Below are 22,862 nucleotides of genomic sequence, written 5' to 3'. Positions count from 1 at the left end.
ATAGTTCCTTTCTGGTACAAAAGGATTTCAGAGTCCATATCAGCTACAAATTGCCCAAACTGAATCTTCGAGCCCCAGAATCTTAGCCCAGAAACCTACTTGCATACGCTTACATGACAGATTACATACAAATATGGGGGTGGGGGGGAGGAATTCTAAAAACAGTCCCGAGAATGAGTCTCTGTCCTTTTGCCGTTTAACCAAACACAAAGCTGGGCTCATCTATGAAAGGAATTTACAGAAGTAGCTAAACTCCAAGTCAGTTCATTCTAAGATACAGATTTAAAACTGACATGAGTCTACCTATCAAATGAGCCCCTTAAAAGCTGAGCTTTCTTTTCTTTGGTTGAGACAAAATGGGAAAGTCAGAAGGATTCAAAATCTTTTTTTTTTTTTTTTTGCTTTGAAGATAGGCCACTCAGGAGGCATGGGCTTTATACCAACATTGGGAATGAAGTCTGTTGAAAAAGCAATGCACTTGATGTCCGTTCTTTCGCAACCCTTACAAAAAGGATCACTGTAGCTAACACAGCCTTAAGCAGAAAACCTAGGTAAGCTCATCATGAAGAGTTAACTTTCTAAGTTTGTGTTGAACTGTTTTGCAGCAAGAGAAAACAAATATACCAATATATAAGTGCCAGAATGACATTATTATATAGGATTAATTCTTTTCATTTCAGATACACACTATATAATATATACAATTGACATATATACCTGCACACACACAGAGCAGAGAAAAAATTTTCTGCTTATAAAAGTAGATGGCCTTCATTTACATACATACAAATTTTTTTATGGTTCATTTGGAAACCAGACTTGACTTTAAGTCAAAATTATCCCAGTTTGACTTATAATCATTTTTAAAGTGGAATTTATTTGGAGAACACCTTTTATTTTTATTAGAACCTTATTATTTTGACAGTAAAAATGTAGTAACTCTTTTATGTTCCTTACTAGTAGTGTAAAGCACTAAATGAATTAGAATTTATAAAGGTGAAGGACAAACCTAAATTTCTTCTGTTTATACCAAAGAACAGACAGAAACTAGGTCAACAAATGGGTACAGAATACAGAACATTCTTAATGGATTCTTCCGTACTTAACTGATAGCACACTGGCAGAGACACCGGCTACTAGAGTTTGGAGAAAAACTGAAGAAGATCAGAGTAATCTTTATGGGTGGGTGTACTGTGTATTCTAGAGTAATTGCCAATCCAATTATTACTCAATTTAGAGGATTTCACAAAGAGAGTCATTTTTATTTATAATCAGTAATTATTATTGTTAGGTTTCAAGCCCGGGACAAAGGACATCAAAGTGGACCTGGCAGCTAGGATTTCTCCAAGCATCCCTCAGGTCCTACCTGCCAGAGCCCTCCTCCATGGCATACCCTGCTCCTTTCCTGAACTTTCTCCAGCCCAGTAACTGTGGTTCCCTTTCCCCAGATGTCTTTTATTAGATAATCCAACCATTTTGGTTATCCTACTCTCACTGGGTCTCCTGGCTGCTGCACCTTGTTCCTCTCTCTCTTCTCTCCATATGTCTAAGCTCAGGGTCATGTCCACTCTGGATTCTCCTAGATGTCCCAGCCTCTGGCTATATGCTCCCCTAAATCGATAATAAAATTTCTCTTTCACATACCTAGAAGTAGTCATGTCCTTTTAATTTCGTTTTCTTTTCATTCAATTAACAAACTGATATCTGAAACTTTTTGATACCATGCAGATTCCTAATTTGCACTGCAATTCTGTATAAATGCAATGATTAAATGTAATTATGTGGGGGCTGGAGAGGTGGCTCAGCGGTTAAGAGCACTGACTGTTCTTCCAGAGGTCCTGAGTTCGATTCCCAGAAACCACATGGTGGCTCACAACCATCTGTAATGGGATCAGATGTCCTCTTCTGGTGTGTCTGAAGGCAGCTACAGTGTATGCATATAAATAAAATAAATAAGTCTTAGAAAAAGCAATTATGTAAAAAAACAGAATAAATCTGGCACTTAGTTAAAGATGACAAAATGGCAGGTGAAAGCAATGCAGGCCTCCTGCCTCTGTTACAGTGAAATAAAGCAGTTCTTTCTTAAGTCAGAAGAACTGAAGAAAAGGACGTCAATAAATCAGCAGCTCAAACACAATCATCAATTTAAAGTTACTACTTAATATTTCAGCCACAGAAAAAGATGCTAAAATCCAAAGGTCTATTTCTGACCCTTAATCAAAATTCCCAGGGAAACTCCTAACTTCATACTTTATTATTCCAAATATTAAATGAAGGCAAAAAAGTACTTCATTAAAACAAATATAGAAAAATTATCCAGTGTAAAAAAACTACACTCAAGAAAGAACTGCTTAACAGCATATCTGGATATGACCCAAAGTCAACTGAAATCAAATTCTAAAATTAATTTTAAGTAATGAAGTATATTTTAGAAAATAAATTCTAAGTTTTAAAGTGTTTAACTTGTTTAGTGTTTATAAAAGTCAATAAAAGCAACAAATATAAATAGGCTTAAAAGACAAAAGTTATGTTGAAATAGAAATTTTGGAAAGATGTTAAGAAACAAGCCCTATCTTTAACTAAAGAAAAAAACAATAAAGAGAAATTTGAGTGCTGTGTAGCTTTGTTTAGCTTATTAAGTAACTGACAATAGTAATGATTACAAAGATAACTATAAACTGAAGACATAACTATTTCAAGGAATGTTTGAGGGGAAGGCTTTCATTTAGAAATAAGGGAGATTAAAGCCAGAGGCACCTGGAAGAGCCCACAGCAGAGGGACAAAGTAGTATCCTGAACAAAGTCAGAATGACCAAGCCATGAAAGGCAAACCAGAGAGCAACAGAGGCCTACAAAGAGTAAGTGATAAAGGATCATACTAGGTAGCCTATGCTAATCTTGAATGGCAAATATAGCCTAAGCTGACCTGGAATTCTATATCCTCCTGCTTCATACTTCTGATGTTGGCTGGTTTCCTAAGTTGCTCTTGACAGCCTTGTGAGATTACCATTATTTTGTTGTTGCCTACCTGTTCTCTCAATCCCCTTTGAAGTAAGGTGAGAAATAAGAAGTTATACCAACTACCTACTCTAATTGACGCATGTGGAAAAAAACATACACATCAGACAAAAATTTATGCAGCTTGAAAACAAAGGCCTATTGTAGTAGCCTACTGAACTATAATTATATCATCTCATGAAAGTATTAAAAATACTTTAAGTGCTAAAAGTGGTCTCTGAACCAACCCTAGATTCCTAAGGTAAACTAGTCTCTGCACCAGGCTCTAAACTCCTATATAATATGACCCTGAGCTAAAGGTTAACCATTAATCTCCCTGCTTCTGTAAACAATGCTTGATTGTTGCAGATGTCCAGAGCTGTTTTTCTGTATATGTCTTAATTGCCCTTAAAAACTCAAACCAAGATGTCACAAGGCTGTTTCCAGCTAATCTGCTTAAGTCAGTCTGCTTTGATGGTTGATTTATTCAGGCATCTAGGGAGTTTTTCCTTTAAGGTACTCCATAACACTATGTGTTAATAAAAACCAGCTCTCCTTTACCCCAGTAACAGTTACTAACAAAATGTGGATATAGCCACCCTACTACTGATAAACAGTTCATGTTGGGGAATAGGACTGGGGAGACAATGCTTGTTCTTTCCAAAATGTAGTATACATTGTGTATATATAAAAATTTCAGGCTGTATCTTAAAAGTACAAAAGATAAATGAATGTTTAGTAGTGGGTTATAGTTAGTAACTTCAGACTAAGTTAAAAGATAAATGCACATTATTAATCCTTGTTAAGACAGGTCTCACTACACAGCTTAGACTGATTTCATAGTGATCATCTTAAGATACAGTAATCTGAGTTAATCATTAATTGACCATAAGAACGTACATCAGAAAAGAACTGCATTTAATAATTGCACTGAAGTCATTTTTTTCATTAAAAAAGTTATGTATATGTATGTTTTGCCTGTATGGCTGTCTGTGTATTTCTATGTACCATGTGAATGCCTGATACCTATAGAGGCTAGAAAGGGTGCTAAATGTCCTGGAACCGGAGTTATGGACGGTTGTGACCCACCATGTGGGTACTGAGAAGGGAAGCTCAGTTCTCTAAAAAAGTGGCAACTGCCATCTTTCCAGCCTGAATTCTTATTATTTTAATCAGAAACACAAAGGCTCTCTGCAAACCATCTTTAATGCAATCACTGCTAATGAGCATATTGATTAGAGAAGGCATTTTTGTTTTTAAAAGTTTAATTAAAAATGGTGGAGGAAAATTTCTAATTTCTTAGAAAATTACCATTTAAGATAGGCATGGTGGCACAGATCTGTAACGGCAGCACTTAGAGAAGAGAAAGAAAGGTCAGGAACTGAAGGGTAGCCAGGGCCACGGTGAATTCAAGCCTAACTTAGGCTACAAGAGATGCTATCTTAAAGTGAGGGGGGTGCAGAGGGGAAAGGAGGAAGAGAGAAAGGGAGGGAAGAAGAGTGGGGGAGAAGGGAGAAAGATAGAAAACATATACCCTTTGATTATACTTAATCACTGGAAAATACTTTACAAATTTTATGAGTGAATGAACAAACAGAAGAATGAGATGCCCTTAAAGAAACTTTCTTTACTTTTCAATAAAAGAAATAAAATGAAACTGTAACCTTTGCCAAGTGGCCTTCAAGGTCTATTTTTCTTTGGTATGCTATGGTTTTACATTTTTTATTGAAACAGGGCATCAGTATAAGCCCAGTTTGACATAGAACTTACTACCTTCCTACATCAGCCTCCCACATGCTGGCATGACAGGCACAGGCAACCTCGATTGGGTATTTGACGAATGACAAAAAAGAGCTGGCAAGGTTCCTTGGTGGAGAAAGGTGTTTTGAAAGTCTGGCTACCTAAGTTTGATGCCCAGAGAAAAAAGGAAGGCGAGAACAAAGACTAAACTATTGTCCTCTGAACTACATAAGTGAGTATTCCACATATGTCCACCTTGGACACATATACAAAAGTTAGACCATTTTTTATGTTACAGTATTCTCTCAAAGACGGATTCCTTATTCATAAGTATGATAAGGACCTCTGTGTGTCTGTGTGTGTGTGTACTGCATGTGCACACAACTGTGAATATCAACAGTGAATGTCAGGTGTCTTGCTCTATACTTTGCACTTTTTGAGTCAGTCTCCCAATGAACTGACTAAACTGGTGGCCAGCACTCTGGATGGGTTTTCTGTTCTACTTCCACACTGCCTAAGCACCACATGCCTCCACATGTGGCTTTTACAATGGTGCTGAAGACATGACCCCGGGTCCTCATGTTTATATAGGAAACACTTAACCAATTGAACAATCTCCCCAGTTTCTGATGGTTGATCTTAGTTTTCAACTTTAATGGTGTAGATCCTCAGGATGTTAGTAAGGCATACACCTCTAGGAGTGTCTAGGACTTAGATTATAAGGGCTCTGTACTAACCAATGTCAGTCTACCGATGGACATAACACTAAAACAATCTGTCCAGAAGTAGTGAACTCTGGAAGGTGGAGTCTAGTTGGAGGAAGTGGGTTTGTGAGATATGTGTCTGGAGGTTATTATCTTGGTCAATGCTTTAAGTTAATTCCTTTCTGCTGATAATGAGGTGAAAAGGCTTTCCATTGCTAAAGTTTTTTCTCTCTATTTCTGCTTTGCTATAGGCCTCAAGTCATTGGAGCCAGCCAAGATGGGCTGAAAACTCTTGAGATTTGAGCTTCAGTCACTGTTTGCTCATTTAAGTTGTTGTTTTAAAGGTATCGCCAAAGCCAGGAAAGGCTAACACACTATTAAGCTAAATGCTTAATAGTGAGGCATTTATGTTAAAGACATTAGGATAAGTTTCAGTGGTAGGTTTCAAATTAACACAAACTCTTTCCTATCTGACAGACAGGATCCAAGTGTTCTTCCTTTAGGCAGGAATTATTTGTATGTGCTGTCAAAAAATAGTGAAAAGAGGTTTTCAGATATCAGCCTAGATCCAAGCTTCTTGGTGCACTTATCTGTTGAAACATTCTGCCTGGGACGCCTGAGCAGCCACATAACTCACCTAGCTACATTGAAAATGCAATACAGAAAATCATGTGAATGTACACCTCAGGTCCGGCCATTTTCTCAAACCCAAGTATCTTTGCCTGGAATTAAAAGCCTTCTAAATGGTCAGTCATAAAATGTCATGCATACACAGCAACAAAAGTATCAAGGAACTTCTACCCCTTTCCCACAAACCTCTTTACTCGGAAATGGCTGATGAATTGACAAACCTCTAGAGGGCTGTTTCTGTCAGTAGGTCTCCTGCATCTTTGAATACTCTATTCTCTCTCATCTAAGAGCTGTTAACAATTACAGCACTAATAATGAAGGAGGAGGGTGAAATGAAAAGGTAGAAAACCAACAAAACATACTGGCTACACACAAATTTAAAGAATCACATCATGTGAGATATATAGGAAAATCAAAGACCTTAAACGCAGCAAGCTGTCCTGGTAACTAAAAAGCAACCTAGCAAATGTGTAGCAAAGGGTCAACTTCCCTTTTAGAATTGTGACAAGTGGCAGGGCAGTGGTGGCACAAACCTTTAATCCCAGGAGGCAGAGGCAGGCAGTTCCCTGAGATCAAGGCCAGCCTGGTCTACAGAGAGAGAACTCTAGGATAGCCAGGGCTACACAGGGAAACCCTGTTTCGAAAAATAAAAACAAACAAAAAGGAATTGTGAAAAGTGAGTTCCTTGTAAAAATAAGCACACTCATACAATGAATTATAAGGTATTTGTAGCCATGGAAAAAAACCTCTGTTTACCTGCAAATCAATATTGTTGTCAATACAATGTTCATTCTTCTCTGCCGAAATCTTCCCATAGGTTTCTGATTTGATAAGATTTTCAACTCTGGTTGTATCTCTCATTTCTGCCTCCAAATCCTTCATTGTTTCAGTTTCATCTTTTATAATAACAATATCAGACATCCTCATTAGCAAAGGTTATTTTAGAATTCTAGAGGGAACTTGAAGCCTTGAAAAGAGAAAAGTAATCTCAATTTAGTTTGAAACATTCTTCACATTCAGTTTCTGTATAATATTAACTAAGTGACTTCTATCTTTCAAGAATAATGCTGAATGCACAAAAGCAAAATCTCTGCCTCTAAGATCTATAATATGATACATGTTTCTTAAAATATCATAACACAGTGAGAAGAGACATAAACTAGATCAAGATGAGAAGTGATGGCTAAATAAACGTAGATGTCATTGAAGTATTCTTCTCTAAAGAAACACAATGAACATTATTCCTCCCTGTACTCGGAGTATTCACTATAGTCATACAGTCAATGTATTTTCCTGGCACAGTTTACATCTAGATTCCTAAAATTCCAAGCTTTAAAAATTGTTCTGATTTAATTTAAGAAAAAAAAAAAAAGCACAACATTCTATACGAGTCTGGGTTAACAATACTGTTTTACAATATAAATAAAACATTAAAGTCTCCTGACTCAACTGATTCAATGCCAAACAACAAATTTAATCACACACATTAGAAAATGAATTTCCTAAGAGATCAAACACAGACCTTAGTATAGTCCATGTAACTAGTGAATCTAAGAAAATGACAGAAATATCATCACAGCTATCAGGAACAGGAATGTATGAGAGACTAAGCTAAAGCTAGAGGTAGACATACATAGTAAGTGGGTCAAGCAGGCATGGAAACCACTACCACAAAAATCAAAGAATGCTTGATATCTGAATAAAATTCTTCCAACTTTTCTGAGCTTCTGACAATTTCTATAAAGAGTCACGATGAAACGTATCTGTTCTAAACAAGCAAAAGCTTTTAAAAAATACAATAGCTTTACAGTTAATTTAAAAATAAAACAAAACCACATTTAGGCTGGGTGGCAGTCCAGCAACTGTGAGAGGGTAGGGATAACTCACAAGGGACCTGAAGTAAATGAAGTTTGGCAATACTCTGGAGTATGTATGCAAGCATGCAAGAATGCATGCATGTAAGGAAGGAAGCAAGCAAGCAGAATGCCTTCGGTAATTTGATCACGAACCAGAAGTTCATTGGCTCATTCTGAAAACAGTTCAGGTTGCAAAGCAGAGAGGGAAGATATTTAGGCTCTTTCATTATCTTATGGATGAACTGTAAAGAAAATAGGCTACCCAAAGAAATAGAAGATTACCCGATGTGTTCTACGGATCTGAGATTGTGGTGTTCCACAAAAATAAAATAAAATAACCCAAGGCTCCTTTTCACAGCTGTCAGCCAGGATGTCAATTGTATTGAACCAGCAGTAATCTGGCGGGAGGAGTCCCATGTCCTTGTCACCACTGCAGATTCCTGGGCTGAAATGGACTGTCTTGGATCAAATGTATCATACCTTTCAGTGGCCTAAAATAAAAACAAACAAGAAACATTAACACAACCAAACAAAAATCAGGACAGAAAAATTACTCCACAGTAATTTAGAAATTTAAAAAACTATTATTGATGGTATTATTATTATTATTCTGAGATGCATTAGTTGTATAAACCAAAAGGAACCTCCTGAGCCTACAGAGCTGATCTAAAAGGCAGAGAAAGGAGAGAAGAGGAAGGAACAGGTATCAATATGGATTATGGCAGTTCTACTTCGTGAATCACTCAATCTCCAAGAACTATGGTTTCTCTTAGAGCTATATCTATGGATTTAAGATTGTAATTCTGAATAATAATCATATATCCTGGAGTTTTAAAAGAACATTTTCAAAGAAATTCCATGTGTCTGCTAGAAGAAAATGTATGTAAAGAGTAGAATAGTTTAGTGACATCCATAAAAACCAATGCCCAAATTCTCAACTAAAGACATTTAAAAGTTATTTACTGTAGTGGTGGTGGTAAGTACCAGAGCATACGCATGTGGAGACCAGAGGATAATTTGCAGCAGTAGTTTCTCTCTTTTCTCCATGAGGGTTCCAGGGATTTGAACTCAGGTTGTTAGGCTTGCTGCCTTTAGTATGAGAGATATGTCATCAGCCCTCCCAATCTGTATTTTTAAAGTCAGTTTTATTTTGCTTGATGCAAGTGAAAGTTATAAGGCAAGTAGAGAACACTGAAAGGATCACATGGTTCTTCCAATTTCTGTTGAGAGTTGTACTGTCGATAAACATAATATAAATTTAGGTAAAACAACTGAGCACAATGAAATTCAATGCTAAAAGCACCAATGGCAATATAGCTGTCCATATGGCTGATAGAACATTTCTGCTTTAAAATAGAAGGATTTATGCAAATCAAAATTATCATAAGATTTCATCTTATATCAGCCAGAATAGCCAAGATCAATAAAACAAACGACAGCTACTGCTAGCAAGAATGTAGGATAAGTGCAATGCTCATCCACTGACAGTAGGGATGAAAATTTGTACAGTCACTATGGAAGTCATGTAGCAGTTCCTCAGGAGTCTGGGAATAGAGCTATGTCAAGAAAAATTTATACCACCTTTGGAATATACCCGAAGGATTGGACATCCTTCCTCTACAGAGACACTTGCTCATCATGTTCACTGGTGCTCTATCCATTCATGATAGCATAGACAACCATCAGCAAATACATGGATAAAGAAAATGTGGTATATTTACGCAATAGAATAATGGAATAAAATTCAACATAGACATAGAAAAAGAAATATGGAATTTGTTCTTTATATGTGGATGCTGGTTCTTAGTCTTCAACAGGCAGGCTGCAATCCATATAACCACAGAGGTTAGGTAAAGGTCTAGGTGGGAAAGGAGGCCCTCCCAAGGAAGGGGAAATAGAATATATAGTTATGGAAAGACAGAACAGACTAGAACAAGAGAATTAAATGGAAAGAGGGAGAGAAGAAGGGGTTTGGAAGAGAATATGGGGAGGGACAATTAACAGTAAGGCCCATTTAAAAGGTTGTATGAAAACCCACTACTGTAGAAGCTTGAAATATATACATATATGAAAGAAATCTAAGGAGTCACCACTCCAACTAGATACCTTTTGCCACCAAGTGAAACTTCCAATGCCAGAAATGGCTTACATCTAATTAAGTTGTTGGTCAAAAGGGGCCCTACATAAAAATCCCCAAACAATCCAAGCTACTTGCCAAGGTTGCTCTCCACAAATCGACGGCAAGGCTCTATCATTGAAGACAATATTTACATATTTCATTGAACATGGATAAGTTGAGCTAGTGCCTAACTAGAGTCTTCACCCCTACTGACTAGTATTCCTGGTACTAGAAGTTACTCTGAGGACAAGGACTCCAACCCAGCTACAAACCCTGTAACGTACAATAGTGACGGATTTGCGTGATACGGTAGTGTAATAGTGGTGCAAATATGGGAGTAACCACTACTCTCTAATTAGATTTAAAGTCCACTCCACAAGAAGGAACTCATGTAAGACCCTACTCAGATGGTCAAGATAGACTAGATAGACCTAAGACTAGATAGGCCATTTAAAAAAAGACATACCCAGGCTAGAGAGAGATGGCTTAGCGCTTAGGAACACTGACTGCTCTTCCAGAGGTCCTGAGTTCAATCCCATATGGTGGCTCACAATCATATGTAATGGAATCTGATGCCCTCTTCTGGTGTGTCTGAAGACAGCTACAGTGTACTCATATATATTAAATAATAATAAAAAAAAACTCTCTAAAAAACAAAATCCAAACCAATCAACCAACCAACCGACAAAACAAAAAAAACCCCAAAACAAAAAACAAACAAAAACCCATACCCTGATTTCCAGAATATTCCAGAAAATAAGCCTAGAACCTGTGGATTCTGTGCATCAGGAATGGGTGAAAGAGGTTGCTAACCTGGAGGTAGGCTTCTTCTAAGAGCCTATCACTGTGAAGTTTCTAAGTGAACACTGAAATTTACAGTAGAGGGATGGAGAGATATTTCAGGAGTTAAAAAGCACTTATTGCCCTTGCAGAGAACTAGGGTTCAGTTCCCAACACCCACACTATGGCTCACAGCCTGCTGGAATTTCAGTTCCATAGAGTTCCAGAACCTTCTTCTTACTTCTGCCAGCATCAGACATATACATGGTGCATGTGCATGCATGAAGGCAAAACACTTATATACATGAAACACCAACAAATAAAGCAACCAGTTTGGTTTGGGCAGTCTGCTACTGTGGCTACTTCTCTTGTAAGCCTTTTATTATTTTCTGCCATTGTAACATATATTTTAGCTTTACATTAAAAAAAAAAGTCCTTACAGAAAAGGGAGCAAAATAAAATACTATGATAAGACTTTGCTATCCTTTGTCTTATTAAATGACGTAAAATGAACCTTCTCTTTTGTTTCATACTTACAGGGTACACCGAGTGTCTTGAAATTAAAATTTCTTTTTTAATTCCTTAGAGTTGACTTACCTCAACACAATCTTTCTTGTCACCATGGTTCAATAACCTTCAAAAGTCTTACAAACAAAATCCTGAGATGCCTTTCTAACGTATTTGTCAGGGCCAATGAAATTCCTTTCAGGCTATTGGAACGCTAGTTACCATTTGCCAAAAAGTTGTTCTTATCTCTAACAAAAGGGACAAATGGCTCTTCTATTAATACACACCTGTGGTAACCATTAGCATGTCAAGGTCCATGCCAAGCTACAGGCTCCCTCAGTACACTTCAAAGCTTCTCATCCCAGCTATCAGGTTTCCTTTCTCCCAGGTATCCCTTCCCCCATTCCCTTATAAAGCTGAAGATGTTTCACCCTGTTACTTCTCACTGCTTTCCAGAGAAGCAGCCTTGGCAGTTGCAAAAAAACTTTTCCCATACAGAGCAGCTAATCTGGTTTCTCTACTGTGCTCATCTCATTAGGAGAGTCAAATCAGCAGCCTGGTTTTCTTAGGAGGCTGGGCCTCATGGAAGGGAAACCAATTATGCCCCACCTGGAGGTTTTGGCACCAAAAGTATAAAGAGGTATGGTTGGGGGGAAGTTTTCTTTTGTGGATATAAAAAAGGGTGGGGGGAACAGCCAGAAGCATTTGGAAGAGTCCAGAGCAAGTGGAAAAAGTAGTAGAATAAACATGGCCTGAAGAAGAGTAGATTGGGTCATGAGAGGAGGAGGAGGGAGAGGAAGGGGGGAGAGGGAGAGAGAAAGACAGACAGACAGAGACAGACAAATGAGAAAGGACAAATGACCAAAATGGCAGGGTTATTTAGGACTAAGAAGCTGGAGGAAGGGAAGGCTATAAACTGGAGTTTAGGGTAGAGACAGGGTGTGAAGAGCCAGGATACCAGCCTGGACTCTGCAATGTTGAAAGCCTAGAGGCCAGCAAGCACTTTGGCATACTAATTAGCAGCACAGACAGTCAGTAGGTTTCTTTTTGGACCTGACAATATTAACATAGCTGACCTGTCAAGAACATATTATATATTATAAAACACAGAGAAGAAACATATTTTCAACCTGTATTTTTGAGACTGAGTGTCTGTACTCCTGCCAAGTGTGGGACTAAAGCTGTGCAATTCTACCACCCAGCTGAAAAAAACAACACCTTTTGATTTCTGTTCAATTAACATTATTGATGTTAATTAATGTTATTTCGTATCAATAATCAAATTATTATTACTGTATCTCGGTATGCATCTTTTGTCATGGAAATGATCCTGCAGTTTTTACTGTAACCCTGGTGTTACAACAAAGTCAGAAGAATGATGCATGGTGAGCAACGCCTTGGGCAACTGTGAGAGAGGCTCCAGGAAAAAAAAAAAAAAAAAAAAAACAGCAGAGGGTCTTCTACCTCAGGTACATTTTGTTTCTTGGATTGTTCTTGGACATATTTTGTACTTCCTGTGACAAACATTTACATTCAATTTACAAGACATGTTTATTCTTGTTGGATGACAGACCATAGCTATAAAATCCAATCTGGTCAGTGTATCCTGAATATAGATAGCTTCTTCTGTCTTGCTTTTGTGTTTTCCTGGGTAATTGTGTTTAAATTAGTCTGTCATTAAAAAGTTCTGGGAAAGGGCTGCTCTGTTAATATTTAGTATGTGCTTACTGACATTCATTTCCATGTTTTTTCTGATCATGTTTTTCTGAACTCAACATTTACATAAAAGTACCCTGAAACTGATAAAAAGTTGTCTACATTATAGCATGAGACTGCTGACCTCTTCTTTCAAGCCCTCTCAGATGTCAGGTCTCATAGACAAAGATCTGCATAGGTTGGCAAAAGTTGTCAGCCTGGTAGATGAGTAATGTTGGTTTTAAAATGAAAGAAGGGGCAGGAGAGATAACTCAGTGGTTAAGAGAACTTGATACTTTTGTAGAGGATCACAGTTCAGTTCTTAGCACCCAAGTCTTGTGGTTCACAAAAACTAGTAACTCTTGCTCTAGAGGACACAACACCCTTGTTTAAAAACAAACAAAACTATAGAGTACATTTTATTCCCACTGTTTAAAAATAAAGAGGGCCAGAGGTATTAAAATGTAATTCCAGTGAGGTCCAAACTAGATAATAGTTGTACAAAGATACTATGATGTAAAGTACTTTACATGTAAAACATTCTGCTTTGTGAATATATAAAGTATAAAGATTTGTTTCTTCCCTTCAAACCACATTTGTAATGGAAACACCTGTTCAAACATAAATATTAACATCACTATATTAATAAGTAAGGAGGCAGTAAAAACCACAGAATTTAGGTAAGTTCAAAGCTGTCATGGCCATCTCTAGGGAAGCAGAAAAGCAAATGGCAGGGAAAGCCTTGCTGATCTCAAAAGAGAGTAGGTAAGCCCGAGGGGGATATAACTAGAATAGCTAGGAGATTTTAGGGTAGGAGGTTAGGGGGCCAGAGCAGCCCTGGGGTTTTGGAATTTGTTACAGGTGTTAAAAGGGGTAAGGAGCTTGGAAATCAGCATGGGCTTTGCTATGTATCAGACGTTTATGCTAATAGAAAACTAGATAACCCATTTTCTTGTAGGGAGAAGTGATTTTTTTCTTGACACACATCACACAGGTTTCTGAGGAATGCTCAATTTTGTCTACCCAGCTGTAATCCTGTTTACCTTGTCAGAGTCTAGCTGAAGATGAGCCCAGGCTGTAATTTAAAATACTGCCAGTGGCACAGCCATTTTGGACCTAACAATATTCTCTTAAATTTTGTTTTAAAGATTATTTTATGTGTATGAGAATTTTGCCTGAATGTATGTTTGTACACCACATGGTGCTAGCAGACACCTGAAGAGTATGCTGGGTCCCCTAGATTGGGATTACAGACTATGTTGAGCTGCCATGTGAGTGTTGAATTAGACTGAACTTGAATCCCTTCAAAGAGCAGCCAGTGCTACTAACTGGGGAGTTATCTTTCCAGTCCTGACCTTACATTCTCAGTGAGTTTTTACTTTTCTTCAAGATGTGATTTTTATTTTCTTCAGAGAACTTCCTTTGGCACACTTTTGTTAAGGTGTGTACAATAAGATGATTGAAATATGTACTGAAATAATAATCATCTCCTAATAGTTACGTACTATTCAGTAGGCACTATTCCATAGTCTTGATGTCATTATCTCCATTTTACAGGTTTACTGTACCATACTTACTTCACTTTACATTTTATTGAGCCACAAATAATTAAGCAGCTTTCTCAAAGCTGCATGGCTAAGGATCTGAACTTAGGTTTAAGTTATTAGTTACCAGCCTCCTTGCTACTAGCCTCTCTACACTGCACACATAAGAGAATAGGTTAATTTAACAGAAAGTGAGTGGGGAAAGGGAAACAACCTGAATATAGTCATGGTAGATGAAAAGTCTGGGGCTGAGATAACTGGCAGAGTTATGAAAGGAAACTCCGAGGTTATAGATGGCATTTGCTATGTAATACCCAAATGTTAAGCTGAAAGTGCCAATTACCAGGTAACTTTCTAGAATACTGGGAGTTAAACAGTTCTTGGAAAACAACAAAAACACAGGGGAAAATATGGTAGCAGTATAGTTTGCCTAAATAGACCCTTAGGCCCTACAACACATGTCTCATTGTCACTCAGCTGGGAATTCCAGAGAGTGGTCCTGACTAAAGCCCATCCTGGTCCATACTTAATTAAACTTGCTTCAAAAATTCGGCTCAAAATTGTTGAACTGGTTTTTCTCTGGCAAATCTTGGGATTAACAGTTATGCGATAATACTGGGAATGAAACACATGAAGGGAAAATGGGATCTTGAGGCAGAACAATGACATGAGTTTTCATACACTGTATTTAAGGTCTCTCTAGGACATTTAGGTAGAAAAACTGAGTATGTAAACCTGGAGCTCAGAGCACAATGGTGGCTGACACTATTCATTTGGGGAAGAATTACTGCATACATGGATTGCTATTTTCATTTACTGATGTAAGTGTTTACCCATAGGAGAAAGAAAACAAGTAAGGTTGGGATAAAATGTCTAGGAAATATTCATGAGATACAGAGAATCAAAAAGAGTCTACTGCATGTATAGTACAGCTGTTTAAGAAACCTAACTAGAAGCTGTAGAGAGCTCGCTGGTTAAGCACGATTGTTATTCTTCCAGAGAATCAAAGTTTAGGTCCTAGAACCTAAGTCTGATAGCCCTCAACTTACCTATAATATGACTCCAAGTTCAGAGGATCTGATACTTTTTTTTTTTTGGCCTCTGAGAGCAGTCACATACACTGCATATTCATATACAAAACACAAAAGGAAAAATAAAAATAAGGAACTGGAGAGATGGCTTAGTGGTTAAGAATACTCACTATTCATGTAGAGGACCGGGGTTTAGTTCTTAGCACACACATTGCAACTCACAACCATCTCTATCTCCAGTTCCAGAGGATACAATGTTCTCTTCTGGACACTTCCATGCCAGGCACACAAATGGTATACATATACACATGCAGGCAAACACTCTTATAGTAGGGTTACTCTGTTTCTGCTATGTCTTCAAATATTAAATTCTGGCTCCCAAAATCTGGTTGCAGTCCAGAGGAGCACTTTCTCATGTACACCAAATGATGCGATGCAACCTTTGCTTGTTTATATTCTCTGTCTGGTTAAATAAAAGTAGCTAATAGCCAATTAATGAGGGGAACAGCAGTAGGTGAGGTTTTGACTCCTGGCTAAGAGGCAGATGGAGAAAAAGAAAGAAGATGGAAAGGGCAGGAGGCTTGCATTTTAGATGAAATGGACCAGGAGCACGGAGCTGAGAGAAGAGCACCCTGAGGACAGACTGATGGAGTAGAAACAGCCCTGATGAAACTCAAACACAAAGTAACTTGGAGGAGTACAGCTGGAAAATCCACTCTAGCCTAGAAAAATAGTTTAGGCGTAACTTCCAGTAACTGTGCTAAAGCAGATTAAATAAGTCAGCAAGACAGTGGCACGGGCCAAGTCATAATAAGAACTAATAGCTATTAAACATCCAACAACAACACTCATACCATAAAATAAATGCTTAAGAAAAAATGGCAGCTGGGTAGTGGTGGTGCTTGCTCGTCTTTAATCCTACCACTCAGGAGGCAGAGGGAGATGGATCTCTGAGTTTAAGGCCAGCCTATAGACTGAGTTCCAAGATAGCCAGGACTACACAGAGAAACCCTGTATTGGGAAACCAAAAGAATGGACAACTAAAAGCAAACAAAGCCTAATTCAGGGCTGGGGTGAGAGGTCAGTGGGTAAAGTATGTGCTGTATAATCATGAAGATCAGAGTTTGATTCCCAGAAACCATATAAAAAATATCAGATATGAAAGGGCACACTTGTAATTCTGGTGCAAGATGAGCAGAGACATATGGATCTCTGGGGTTTGTCAGCTGGTAAGCCTAACCTACTCAGTGAGTTTCAGATTAGTTGATAACAACAGAGGAATAACATTTGAAGCTGTCTTGTGACCTATCTTCACATATACAAAAAGCATACATGCACAGAAGCCTAAGTCTCCTGACCCCTAAATCAAAACTCTTTAGGAGTGCTAATGTATTAAAGGAACTTTACTCATATGCTAACAATATTAACTAGAAATCCTAGTTTAAGCCAGAATATAAGGTATAGTTTTCTTTAGAGAAGGGAAGCAGGAGAGGAACAGAAAAGGTATCTGGGCAACCACACGTATCATACAGAAGCAGGGGGAAAAGGCTAGCTTCAATTCTCTGAGGATGGTGTTGAAGATTCTCGAAAATAGAAACATACAGATTAATGGCTTCCAGAACTGTAAGAACCTGAACTTTTAGCAGCAAAGTGAATTAAATCATGTGAGATGCTATCATGGATCAGAGGGGAAAAACTGGAAAATCATCGCGACAGATTGTAGAGAATATGAAGAATTCTGTGGAAGGAATTTAGCTGCTGGAACATAGAGCAAAGAATAATGTACTGAAATCAGGTTCATTATTGTAGTTCTACATAAAAGGTGTGTTAATAATTTCCTAACATATATGCTCCAATTTAGGAAATTTAACAATAGAGAATATTCCTGTGAGAAGAGAGCTCAAGATAATGAGCATGAAAGAAGAGAGAACAAAGATTTTCTATGGTTTCCATACTGAGTTTGAATTAATTAAAATTAGTCCCATAAATTGTAACAGCATTATTATTTATTTGGAGATGCTTAAAGAAGTAGAACCAGTTGGAGAGAATCAATCAGAGGATGAGGCATTTATTTATCCAGTCTCAAACCCAGAGTTATCTCATAAATGAGAGAGGTCTATTATTTACCTAACCAAGGACATTATATTTTATCAAGTTATAGAAACAAGTATTGTATAATGAAGGATTTGGCTGGGTTTTGTACCTAGAATTTCTGGAATTGAAAAATCTTTGTCATTCATTGTGGGCCATTGAGCAGCCTTCTTATTAGGGAGACGATACTGCATGGGTGTCAGTCTCATTTGCTTGACTGATGTGGAAGGCTCACAGCATTATATATAAAAGGTTAACACTATTCCACACACATACACACACACACACACACACACACACACACACACACACACACACACACCCACCCCTTGGTGTGTCTCTCTCAAACAAGTCTCACTATGTATCTTTACTAGTATCTTTAGCTAGTTTGGAACTCTCTACGTTGCAGTCCCTGACCACCTGATCAGACTAGCCTCTATCTTTTTACTACTGGGATTAAAGGCATGAGGCATCACATTTAGATTAATCTTTCATTATTCAATCATTTCTCACACTATCAATGTGTACACATCTGTTTTATACTAATCTGCTGAAAACACTTGTTTGTATGATAATTTAATAGACTCTGATATAGTGTTCCATGATTTTAAAATGATCTTTTCCTTAATAGTTTTCTTTACTGACTATATATTATCTTTTTATAGCCTTTACCCATGACTGGCATTTCAAAGTCACAATGAAAAACTCTTTAGTGATTTCAAAAATACATTGAATTTATCTAACTCATCCAATGGTTCTTTAGTGGAATAATATATTTAACACCACGTGGAACTTCTATTATCTAACATGACCCTGTTTTTTTATGATGCAGGGTGTTTCTTCTATAGAACTTTAATTAAAGATGCAACTGGCAGACACTTGCTTTATAACTTTTAATGTATTACCCTTAGTTAAATTGCCAACTACATTCTAACAAAAGACCACAGCCCTTATTCAAAACAGTATCTCTAAGGATTACATGGGGTGGAGATCTCAATCGGTTTTATATCTTCTTTCAGTAAAAGATCGTTTTATAATTAGTAACAAATAGGTTAAAAACAGATTTTTGGTAGACCAGGAGTTTTCTTTCTGTTGTCATCACTCATCTTCATACACTATAAAGCTATTCTTTGTACTGTAAAGCATAAACAGCTTTACCTTGTGAGGAGCTGCTGTTGAGGGCAAACAATGCTCAGCTGCTCACTGTGATAGAGAACCACCACAGGACATATTAAGCAAGAAGAGCTGGAAGACCTGAATAGTCTCTTTAAAGTACCCCCATTGCTATCTTAATTGGCTCAGCTTCCTATGGCGTGAAGCTGAAAGGTGGAATGTTTCCCTTTTTAAATGACTTGCCCTCCTTATTTCCTAGCCATGTCTCATGCACTGCCAACTTTTGTTGTTGCTCACTATATACCTGTGAGGAGAGCTGTGGTTTAGCCACTACTGTAAAATTACTGGCCATAAAATGTTCTGTCACTTTCCTCTGATGACTCTGTCTCATATGCTCAGTTATCACGAGTTAAAGACTCGTCTAGGCTGGGGATGTAACTCAATTGGTAAACGGTGTTCCATAAACAGGCTCCAAATAAAGTAAGAGTGGTGTTGAGGGGGAGTAAGAAAAAAAATCAGAAGTTCAAAGTCACCTTCTACTACACACAAAGCTCAAGGTCCACCTACAAGAGATTCTGCTTAAGTGAACAACAACCAAAGTTTCTTGAAAACACTTGTGGTATCCATGTGAATGTCTGCTATTCTAGGCACCAGACACACACTTCTTGGAACATTTATAAATAAAGAAATAAGTAAAAACCAGCAGACTTAGCATCAATTTATAAACCCAGTAAAGGGCAATTCTTAGACCATGATGAATGCTTGAAATCTTATCAATAAATCCAAGGACTTCTAGTCAGATATAGCACTTCTACAGGTGCTTCCTTCCCCATGCAGATTCACAAACCACATGTGATTTTGCAGGTTCATGGTTCTAACAAATGCTTCGTAAATCTTAACAAACCTTGCTTTTTATTTCCTGCATGTATATTATATAAAAGTACATCCACAGATTTATACTAGCTATACAGACATTAGAAAATACATACATAGTAAAATATTTGCAAAAATATCACTTATATAACATTATTAATGACATTTATATACTATATAACACCATTTTATAACATGTGTGGGTTGAGGTTAAGGTGATACAGGATTGGATAAAAGAGAGTTAGGTGGGGAAAACAGAAGAGGAGGAGAGGAGGAGAAATTCTGGGAGAAATGGAGATGGAGGCGGATGTGGATTCTTCTTTCAGCGAATCTCTAGCTTGATGAGGTGGTTGTTATTATTTCTATGGGTTTCTATAGGTCTTTTTTTATCTCATTATTTGGTGTCTATCTGTAATTCTAGCACTTAGAAGGTCAAAATAGGAGGACAACAATTTTGAGGCTAGTTTTAACTGTAAAGGGAAACCCTACTGTATATATTACACACACACACACACACACACACACACACACACACACACACACACACACACACGCAATTTATATGCTAGTCACATATAAGCATCTGGAGAACTAAGAACCTAGAAATGTATTTATATTCATATAAACTTGCTCTACTCAAGTGAGAATTAAGACTGAGCAATGAGGTGGTATTAATAGAGCTTCCTTAAAGCTCCATTAAATTTACTGAGCTATACTTTTGTAGAACTTTGGCTTAGAGAAATTTAGGGGGTAAATAAAACTGAGTGCACAGACTGAACAGCCTTTGTCCAAAATGCTAGAGATCAGGAGCATTTGAATTTAAAAGATATTTATAATATTTTAGAGCTGGAGAGATGGCTTGGAGGTTAAGAATACTCGCCGCTCTTGCACAGGATCTAAGTTCAGTTTCTAGCATCCATCCATATTAAGTGACCTGTAATCCCACCTTCTAAGCTCTAACCCCTTTCTCTGGCCTTGTTGAACACCTGAACACACATGGTACATATACAGACAAGCAAGCATACACACACACAATTTATTAAAATCACATCTACACATGCATGTGCATATATGTGTGTATCCAACTAACTACAACCATTCATGTGTGGGTGCGCGCACCTACACATACCCACACAAAATGTGGAGGTATCTATCTACCTGCTCAGCCCAGGAAGTGGCACTATTAGAAGATGCGGCCTTGTTGGATGGAGTAGGTATGTCATTGTGGTTGTGGGCTTTAAGATCCTCATAATAGCTGCCTGGAAGCCAGTATTCTGTTAGCCTTCAGATGAAGATGTAGAACTCACTTTCTCCTGTACCATGCCTGCCTGGATGCTGCCACGTTCCTGTCTTGATGATACTGGACTGAACCTTTGAACCTGTAAGCCAGCCCCAATTAAATGTTGTCCTTATAAGACTTACCTTGGTCATGCTATTTGTTTACAGCAGTAAAACCCTAAGATACTATCTATCTTTCGGCCTGGAGGCAGTTTTATTTATATTTTTAGAGTGGGTTTTCATTTTGACTTTGACATAAAGTGTAGATTTTTTATATGGTACTATTTCACCATTCAGAAAGATTATTTAGCATTTTGAACTTGGGAATTATGAAAACAATCAATTAAATCAGAAATCAATTAAAATGAGTACTGATTAGCTATAGATGTATAGAGGCTTACAGAGACAATCTGGGGGTGGGGGGGGGCGGGTTCTAACGTCACCTTCACATTATAATGCCCACAACAATCACATACCAGAGACAGTAGAGTTATCAAAACAATGTAGAAATAATAATTATTGCATTTTATGAAGGCAGAAAGCATATATTTCAAAACAGCATTTAGCTCTCTGAAAAATAATCAATTTCTTTATCTGTCTATACCTGTTTTTTGAACACACACAGGAGTACATGCATGAAAAACTTTTCACACATTTTTTTTTCTTTTTTCTATGTCTTTTTATTGAGGAATTGAGTCCATTGATATTGGGAGATATTAGGGATCAATGATTGTTGTTTCCTGTAACTTTTGTTGTTGGAGGTAGAATTATGTTTGTATGGCTGGCTTCCTTTGGGTTAGTTGAAAGAACATTACTTTCTTGCTTTTTGTAGGGTGTAGTTTCCTTCCTTGTGTTGGAGTTTTTCATCTATTATTCTTCGTAGAGATCGTATATTTTTTTTTTTTTGTGGTAAGATTATATTAGTTATCACAAAGTCACCATGATACTATTAATACATAGTACATTTCAACAAATTGTCATAATTTACTTTATGAAACAGAATGGGAATATTATGACTATTTCAAGGTTAAAAGATTTAGGATTTTAGTGTTTAAAAACTTACAGAATCCTGAGGATATTACTTTTTAAAGTGTCAAGACTTTAAAGCATCCTGTATTTTCCTGTCAGTGTGCGCATGTGATACAGCTACTCTGAAGACTTGGGAAGGATCTTATATTTACTAAGTAGATGCTATCCAGTAAATAATGAAGTAGTCTATGGGACTTAGCAAGGCTGGCTAAAAATAAATTGTTAAATGGCAGAGCACTTTGCCTCTTGGGTTCATTCCTTAGTAACAAAGCAAAACAAAACAAAGCCTATAAAACAAACAAAATCTATTTCTCTGTATTATTTAGTTCTGTAATATCCTGCGAATCTATAGTTACTTCAAAATAGAATTATACGTTAGAAAATGTGAGCATATATCCACTGTGATACATTTAAAAAATGACATAAAGGCCATAGAAATATTTAAAAATAAAAATTTACTCATACCCTACAGCACAATTATGAACAATTCACTTTAGTGTCTTGATTTTTAAATTCTTTCTATAAACCTGAAAATTTAATAGAAAAAAAAAATCACTTAAGGGAAAAACCCGTTTCATGATAACATACCTATGTACAACTTAAGAAGACAAAGCATTTAAAAATATTTAGTATGTAATAATTTCAATCTAGTTACAATGCCTCAAGCATGAAGTTCTAAAAAAATAAACAAAAGCTAAAAATCTGTTTACTTAATATATAACTTTAATACCATAACTCCCAATCGATCAGTTTGAGAGAGAACAGAATTTAACATAAATTAAAGTACAACCAGGAACTGCTGCTGACCAAGGAGCAGCAACAACAAAACAGATGAACGTCAACTGCTCTTCTACATTCAGTGTCAACTGAAACTT

At 37.2% G+C, this 22,862-nt stretch overlaps 1 protein-coding gene across 7 annotated transcripts in view; it reads right to left on the bottom strand.

The window, feature by feature from the left end:
- The window catches only part of R3HDM1 (R3H domain containing 1), a 72,691-nt gene extending 64,343 nt beyond the window's left edge, over positions 1-8,348 (bottom strand). For all 7 annotated transcript variants that reach the window (XM_080917800.1, XM_080917802.1, XM_080917804.1 and 4 more), the window contains exons 1-2: positions 8,210-8,348; positions 6,828-7,038 (exon numbers count right to left, since the gene is read on the bottom strand). In XM_080917800.1, coding sequence (XP_080773926.1) covers positions 6,828-6,998 — 171 coding nt within the window. In that variant the 5' untranslated portion in view covers positions 6,999-7,038; positions 8,210-8,348. The remainder of the gene's footprint in view (positions 1-6,827; positions 7,039-8,209) is intronic.
- Between the last annotated feature and the right edge of the window lie 14,514 nt (positions 8,349-22,862).

The sequence above is a fragment of the Micromys minutus genome (assembly GCF_963924665.1).
Source record: "Micromys minutus genome assembly, chromosome: 6".
NCBI lineage: Eukaryota > Metazoa > Chordata > Mammalia > Rodentia > Muridae > Micromys > Micromys minutus.
Note: the sequence above shows the minus strand (reverse complement) of the source record. Positions and strands in the feature narration are given on the sequence as shown.